The sequence below is a fragment of the Trichechus manatus genome, unplaced genomic scaffold (assembly GCF_000243295.1).
Source record: "Trichechus manatus latirostris isolate Lorelei unplaced genomic scaffold, TriManLat1.0 scaffold00120, whole genome shotgun sequence".
NCBI lineage: Eukaryota > Metazoa > Chordata > Mammalia > Sirenia > Trichechidae > Trichechus > Trichechus manatus.
Genome location: NW_004444056.1, coordinates 4373179 through 4379694, shown reverse-complemented (window position 1 = coordinate 4379694; position 6516 = coordinate 4373179). Strand labels below are relative to the sequence as shown.

The window sequence follows — 6516 nt, the reverse complement described above, 5'->3', positions numbered from 1 at the left end:
AAGCATCTCATAATATGGATGAAACTGGAGGACATTATGCTGAGTGAAATAAGTCAATCACAAAAGGATAAATATTGTATGAGACCTCTACTGTAAAAACTCAAGAAAAAGTTTACACACGAAAAGAAACAATCTTTGTTGGTTATGAGGAATGGGAGGGGTGGAGGGGGGAAACACTAAACAGACAATAGATAAGTGGTGACTTTGGTGAAGGGTAAGACAGTACACAATACTGGAGAAGCCAGCACAACTTGTACAGGGAAAGGTTATGGAAGCTCCATAGACATATCCAAACTCCCTGAGGAACTGAATTGCTGGGCTGTGGGGACCATGGTCTCGGGGAATATCTAGCTCAATTGTAATAACACAGCTAATAAAGAGAATGTTCTACATTCTGCCTTGGTGAGTAGTGTCTGTGGTCTTAAAAGCCTGTGAGTGGGCATCTAAGATACTCCAATGGTGTCACCCCTTTGGGAGCAAGGGGGGATGAAGGAAACAAGATACAAGGGAAAGATTAGTCCAAAGGACTAATGGACCACAACCACCATGGCCTTCACCAGACTGGCCTCCACTAGATAGTGCCCAGCTACCATCACTGACTGCTCTGACAGGGATCACAACAGAGGATCCCAGACAGAGCTGGAGAAAAATGTAAAACAAAATTTTAACTCACAAAAAAAGTCCGGACTTACTGGCCTGACAGACACTGGAGAAACCCCGAGAGTATGGCCCCCAGACACCCTTTTAGCTCTGTAATGAAGTCACTCCCAAGGTTGACCATTCAGCCAAAGATTAGACAGTCCCATAAAACAAAATGAGACTAATGGGGCACAACAGTCCAGGGACAAGGACTAGAAGGCAGGAGGGGACAGGGAAGCTGGTAATAGGGAACCCAAGTTTAAGAAGGGACAGTGTTGACATGTCGTGGAGTTGTTAACCATTGTCATGAAACAATATGTGTACTAACTGTTTAATGAGAAACTATTTGCTCTGTAAACCTTCATCTAAAGTACAATAAAAAAATTTATTTTTTATTTTATTAAATATTTTATTACATCCATTACAGACAGGTATGGCTTTTTTTCCCCTTTATTCTGTTAATAAGAAAAATTATATGGAGTTTTGAGTATTAAACTGACTTTGCATTCCTGAAATAAATGACTTGTTCATTTATATATATTGATGGATTTAGTTTGCTAATGTTTTGTTCAGGCAGGGCTCTCCCACCTAAATAGTACAAGATGGTCCAACACATGATACCTGACTCTGGACAGATGAGATTGGTACCAGTTTATTAGCTACATGTACTCACAGCCCTGGAAAGAAGGGCACTTCACATCATTCAGGGTCATATGGGGGTTGTACTCAGGAAGGACGTGATTGGCTTGTTTGAGTAGGTTTATGGGCTGGCAGAGGAGACCTGGTTGCACAGTGGTTAAGCACTTGGCTGCTAATACAAAGGTCGGTGGTACGAACCCACCAGCCGCTCTTTAGCAGAAAGATGTGGCAGTCTGCTTCCGTAAAGATTTACAGCATTGGAAACCCTTTCGGGAAATTTTAGACTGTCCTATAGGGTCACTATGAGTCGGAATCGACTCGATGGCAAAGGGTTTGTATGGGCTGTCAGGGATGTGAAACCATTAGGTTGAGGACAGGATGGGGTGCAGCTGGTCCAGCTTGTAGGGGAACTGGCCAGGTGGGGAAACTTTCCCACTGGGTGAGGGATGTATTTGAAGAGAGTAGGGGAACTCACAGTTCCCTCTAGGGCCCTATGAGGCTCAAAGATGTCAAGGCAGCACTTGAAATTTTAGGTCATACAATACACTACGTTGCTAAGATATATTGAAGCATAAAATTTTCATTTCTTTCTTATAATTTTCTTCTGAGGTTTATGAAGTTTACCCTGGTGTCACGAAACAAATTAGGTAGTTTCTTCTTTTTTATTTTATAAAATATTTTGTATAAGATGAGGTGATTTTTTCCCTTAAATATCTTTACAGATTCACTCTTGAAATCTCATGAGCCTGGAGTTTCTTTGAGGGAAGACTTAAACTATAGGTTGAATTTATTCTATAGGTACAGAACCATTTAGATTTCCCATTTTTTCTTATGTCAGTTTGGTGAGTTGTATCTTTATGAAAATTTATGCATTTCCTTTAACTATTAAATTGATTGGTCTAACATTGTTCATCATAACCTCTTCAAATTGTTTTAATGTTTGCAGGACCTGTAGTGATGGCCCAAACAGCACAAAGACCTTAGAATATTTTAACTCCATTTTCTCCCTCCCAATTATTTTTGCTATTTTTATATTTTTATTGTGTGTATGTATATATAACCACAAGAAATTATTAATGTATTTCATAGTTGATATATATTTAGATTTACTCTCATAATTACCCTTTCCATTGCTCTTCTATACATCTTGTATCTCTGTGATTCCATGTAGGATTGTTTCCTTCTGCCTGAAGAGCTTTGTATAAGTGTACTGCAGACAAACTCTCTTACTTTTTGTTGTATTTTTTTTTGTACAAGTTATTTCTTTCACTTACATTTTGGAGGAATATTGTCACTGGGTATAAAATTCTAGGTTGGCAGTTTTCTTTTTCCTTTCAGCACTTTGAATATATCATTCCACTTTTTCCTGGCTCCTTTTTTTTTTTTGTTTTTTTTTTTTTAAATGAGAGCCTAATCATCATTATTGTCTTAAGCTGGGTTCCCTAGAGAAGCAAAACCAGTAAAGTGTATAAATACACACAGAGAGAGATTTCTATCAAGGACATGGCTCACTTGGTTGTAGAGGCTGGACCATCCCAAGTCCGTGGGTCAGGATAGAGGCATCTCCTGATTTACATAGCAGCAAGGGCTGACGAGCCCAAGATCAGCAGATCAGACAGCAGGGTTCTTGCTCACAGGCTGCAAAGATGGACAAACCCCAAGATCAACAGGAGAGACTGCAGGTAAGCTGCTAGCTCAAGTCCCGAGAACCGGAGGTCAGATGAACAGGAGCCAGCTTCAGGATCCAGAGAGAGCAAAGGCCCCTGAGCCCTGCCAGAATGTCCACTTGAATTAAATGCTGGCCACACACCCAAGGAGACTCCCTTTCAACTGATTGGCTATTCACAACCTCTGATTCTCATCCAGGCCACCTAAGCTGAGACCTTGAGCTCAGAACATTCTCTGATAAAGAGGCTGGGAATTGGGTCTCTCTCTCTCCCAGTCCCTTCTCCTTGTCAGAGAAGTCTTTCTCCCTGTTATGAGCTCATAGTAACTTTTTCTGTCTCTTATGCATGGGCAACATATGGCACCTGGCCAACCCCACTGACTTCATGACTACGGTAACAGCAAAGAATGTGCCCCATGGGGAACAGACCCCTTTGTGTTTTTCTAACCCACTGTATCATTAATCAGAAAATGCAGGCTTAAAAGATTAATCTTGTAGCTAGAGGGGGAGGAATGTTCTTTCTGGTTATGTACCTTGCTCATAGGATGGCTATGGTATGTGCAACTGAATAAAAGACACATCCCCAGTAACAACGTGGCAAATCCAGCTGCACCTGAACAAAGACCCCTTCTTCTTACCATCTTTTGCCTTTCCCATGAAATCCAACACATATGCCCCTCTGGTTTATACTACATAAATCTCAGGTCTGAGTTCCCATTTGTTCCCTCACCCACGATGCATCAACGGGGGTGCATGGAGGTAACTAAATATCCCACCCTTGGAGAGGAGCCTTTTGGGGGAATCCAGCTCAGGATAAACCCTACTCTGTTTATCATCCTCCTGATTACTATGTAAGTAATAAAGGTCTGTGACCATTTCAGTGAGTAGTGTAATTATTTGTTCTGATCCAAGGAGCCCCGCACTGCCTGATTTATTTTACTTGGTACATTACAGAATTCATTATACTAGCACAACCAGCCTGGGACTACCATGGTTTAAAGAATAGTAGTTCTAGGGCCAGTGGAGTATCTAATACTCCAAACTGAACTGCCTGAGCTTCCCTGACCTTGTGGGAAACACATATGAACCATGTGCTCTCACTAACCTGCTAACATCTCAGGGGCCTGAACAACCTGCTGTGAAACCTCATAACTGAATTATTCCTATAGTCAGGAGAGGGAATGCTTCTCTTCTCCCTTGCAGAGGTGGCCAAGTTGTTAAGACCAGACACTAGTGGTGGATATGCAACTAGGCACAGTGAGTCCTCACTGGCAGAGACCCAGTCAGAGAGAAGGCCAGAAGCTGTGACTTCCAGAAATGTCATACAGGTGTAGATATGTGTAAGATACTACCTGGGGGCCTCACAAGATTATTTTGGGAAGGGAGTTCTTTCCCAAAAACAAGGCTTTAGTCAGTGAGATTTTTGTGTTAATGTGCATGCTATTTTTGTGTTCACTTGCTGGTTAGAGTCCAGGACATTTGGGCAATGTCAGGACTGGAATGAACTTGCATGAGCCCTTTGAATGGCACCTGGTACATTCTGCATGTGCAATAAATGGGAGTTCCCCCATTTTATCATGGCTTCTGAGGGCTGGGGTGGGTTTCAATTGTGAGACCTTCCTGGGAGTCCTACTGACTGCATAAGGACTCTGAGTCCCAGACAGATTTGCAGGTAGAATGACCAAGAACACTGCTTACAGGGTTGTTGCTAGACCAACGAGTCCTAGGTTAGATAAGCAGAAAGGTGACAGCAAGCTCCAAGCTGGAGGTATGTGGACAGCTCAAGTCAGGCTTGGCTTCAGACCTCAGGCAGGAAGAATCAAGTTCATGTGGGTTGGGGGAGGAAGGGAGGGTAGGCAGTTGGTCTGGCTCTTGCAGTCTTGGGGAGAGTGGGTCCTGTGGAAGCAAGTGAAGAAGGCTCTGAGAGTCCACTCCAGGAACAGAGCTCTGAGGACTCTCAGTCTGAACTTTAGCTTTCAGCCTATTATCAGGACCATTCTCTGTCTGCCTCCAACCCACTTTCCCCAGCCCCACCCACATCTGAGAGACCTCTATACAAGCAGGCCTGGGACCCCCTTCCTCATCCACTGGCCTGGTGTCATTTACCCCAGTCCAGGAAATGTCCCAACCTCCTGGAACTTCCCCTCCCTCCATCTCCACTGGTCAGTCCTTCCTCCTCCAAACATGACATGCTGTCTTCTCTACTTTGGTGAAGCTCTTGCTTCTGTGCACTGTAGATACCTGTGAAATGTCTTACTTCCTCTGAAAAGTTGCATGATCCCTGCAGGCAGGAGCAGCATCTGTGTCTGCAGACCCCCAGCTTTCTGTAGACAGGAGACCAGGACCATATGGCCCAGCTCCCTCAGTGTCTCTTTAGTCTGCCTCTGCCTGCTCCATCCTAGAAGCCAAGTGGGTGAGAGTCTCCATGTGATTCCCATTCCCTTGCACAGGGAATCAGACAACTGATCTCCAAGGGAAGATGGAGAGTGCACAGAGGAGCAGAGGGGCAGTGTAGCCTGGAAGAAGGCTGTGAAAAGGCACAGAAGAAGGAGGAACAGGATGGGTCTTTTATTTGTTTTTGTTTCATTTTTTTCAAGTTTGGTTTGGGGAGTGGCAGGTGATGGACAGGAAAGCCAAGGAGAAAGTAATGGAAGGTTTTTGCATGGAGATTGGGGCCTGGAGTAGATAAAAGGCTTAAGGAGTAGAGGGGTCACCACAGGGTCTGCCACAGGGCCTTCAGGATACATAGCAGCAAGAACAAGTTCTGTGGAGGCATAAGGCCTATGCAGGGCCTAGGCAAGCAGGCAGCGGCTAGAAGCTGGCGTTGAAGTTGGGTCTGAGTAGGAGCAAAATTGGGATCAGGAAGAGGTGTGACCCTTTTGATTCCATCAATCCAGTTGGCAAAGTAGGTGACACTGGTGAAGATGCTGGGGTAGATGGGATGCCGGCAGTCAAAACCCCAACTGGCCAATCCCACCAGAACCCAAGTACTGATGAGCTGACAGATGAGCGGTCCCCCCGAATCACCCTGAAGAAAAAGAGAGGAGTTAGCATTGGGAATGGAGCCAGTTCTGAGAATATCAGGTGGCAAAGTAGGGGAACACAGGTGTCTCCACTCATCAGATTCACATGAGTAACACTTTTTAAACGTCAATACACCATTGTCCTACTGGATACCTACTGAATTAAAATCTCATGGGTGGGGCTGGAATAGAGTTTCCAAAAGCTCCTGAGCTGATCCTCAAGGGTGGCAATCACGGATATATATATATATAAACATGTTGCTGTGGATTGAATTGTGTCCCCAAAAAGATAAGCTGAAGTCCTAACCTCCAGTATCTGTGAACGTGACCTTATTTGGAAATAGGGTTTTTGCAGATATAATCAAGTTAAGATTAACTTTCTAAGCACGAGTTAAAGTGGGGAGATCAGTCAGGATGAAACTATAGTAGAAAAGGTAAGAGGTTATTGATGCTGACTGGGGCCAGGGCAGTGACAAATGGTCAGGTTTGTGATAATACTTCGAAGGAGGAGCTAACAGAATTTGTCAAATCTGACCTTTTCTGACCAAC

The 6516-nt window shown here is 43.9% G+C and overlaps 1 protein-coding gene across 1 annotated transcript in view; it reads right to left on the bottom strand.

Moving 5' to 3' along the window:
- Positions 1-5654: 5654 nt before the first annotated feature.
- Positions 5655-6516, bottom strand: part of LOC101345910 (putative serine protease 47) — an 18909-nt gene continuing 18047 nt past the window's right edge. The window contains exon 5 of the mRNA XM_004384253.2: positions 5655-5972. Within this exon, the coding sequence (XP_004384310.2) occupies positions 5655-5972 (318 nt within the window). The remainder of the gene's footprint in view (positions 5973-6516) is intronic.